Raw genomic sequence first — 1,204 nt, 5'->3', positions numbered from 1 at the left:
ACATTAACATGAGAAGTTCTACTGATACTGGCAACTTCATTGATAAAGTCTTTGCCATTTCCTTTTGATGCCCTTAATAATTTTACAGCCACATGGTACCCATTGTGTAGCTCTCCTTTGTATACAACACCAAACCCACCTTCACCCAGTTTCACTGTGAAGTTCTTCGTCATTTTCTTGACTTCTGAAAATGTATATTTCCTTTGTGCTAGAGTTCCATGATCTTTTAAGAATACTTTAATATCTTGCTCATTAGTAATATGAAACTTTTCCTTTCTTGTTGATGACATACGTTTTCTACAACCTATTATGAGGCATATCATGAATATTCCCGTTGCTCCACTTGCAGTACCTGTGTTAATAGATATATTAGAGGAGTTACGAGCTATAAGAAACATTTGAACTGCCTTCTGTAAACACAACCAAAAGAAATAAGAATGAAAACACTTAAGCTAATTTCCAATGCTTGGGAAATTCAACTATTTAGATATGATGATAAAAGAACAACACCTTATATTAGTCAATTTTGTATTTGTTAATTTTAAACGTTTTGTTTTTCATACAAGTGTTGAAGAGAAGCAAAAATGTAAGGCTTAAAATCATCATCAAAATCTTATATAAAATAATATGTAAGGCTTAAACACTATTGTGGAGTAACCAATCACATATTGACATGTAATCAATATTCAAATGTTGTCAAAAAATGTTGTCTAAATATTATTATCCATTTTAGAAAATGAAAAACAAATTTATATTTTCCAATTCTTTCATAATTTTTTTGCCAAAGCATATTTTAACAACAAAATCGAAACACCTAGATTTTTAAGATTGATATGTGACTGATCATTGTTCTTGTACTAAGGATGAATAAAATGTTTGTCATTGCCACCCTCTTACCACCACCCACCAATGTTACACACGTTGGTCCATGTAAATTTTTTTTGTTTTTAATTTTTGGTATCTGATAAAATGTTTGTGTATTTTTATTTTCAGGTTTCTAGTTCCTCTCTTCATACCTTAAACATTTGAGAACCTAGTTACAACTAGTTTCACACTCCCACGTTCATAAAAGTTTAATGTATATTTGTATATAAGTATTTTATTTACATGTTTTATATATATATATATATATATATATATATATATATATATATATATATATATATATATATATATATATATATATATATATATATATATATAT

General features: G+C 27.7%; 1 protein-coding gene across 1 annotated transcript in view; it reads right to left on the bottom strand.

Moving 5' to 3' along the window:
* The window catches only part of LOC106756482 (LEAF RUST 10 DISEASE-RESISTANCE LOCUS RECEPTOR-LIKE PROTEIN KINASE-like 2.4), an 8,694-nt gene that overhangs the window by 3,737 nt on the left and 3,753 nt on the right, over nucleotides 1–1,204 (bottom strand). Inside the window, exon 3 of the mRNA XM_022779189.1 lies at nucleotides 23–352. Coding sequence (XP_022634910.1) covers nucleotides 23–352 — 330 coding nt within the window. The remainder of the gene's footprint in view (nucleotides 1–22; nucleotides 353–1,204) is intronic.

Source organism: Vigna radiata, chromosome 1 (genome assembly GCF_000741045.1).
Source record: "Vigna radiata var. radiata cultivar VC1973A chromosome 1, Vradiata_ver6, whole genome shotgun sequence".
Classification (NCBI taxonomy): Eukaryota; Viridiplantae; Streptophyta; class Magnoliopsida; order Fabales; family Fabaceae; genus Vigna; species Vigna radiata.
This window is presented reverse-complemented; position numbering and strand designations above follow the sequence as displayed.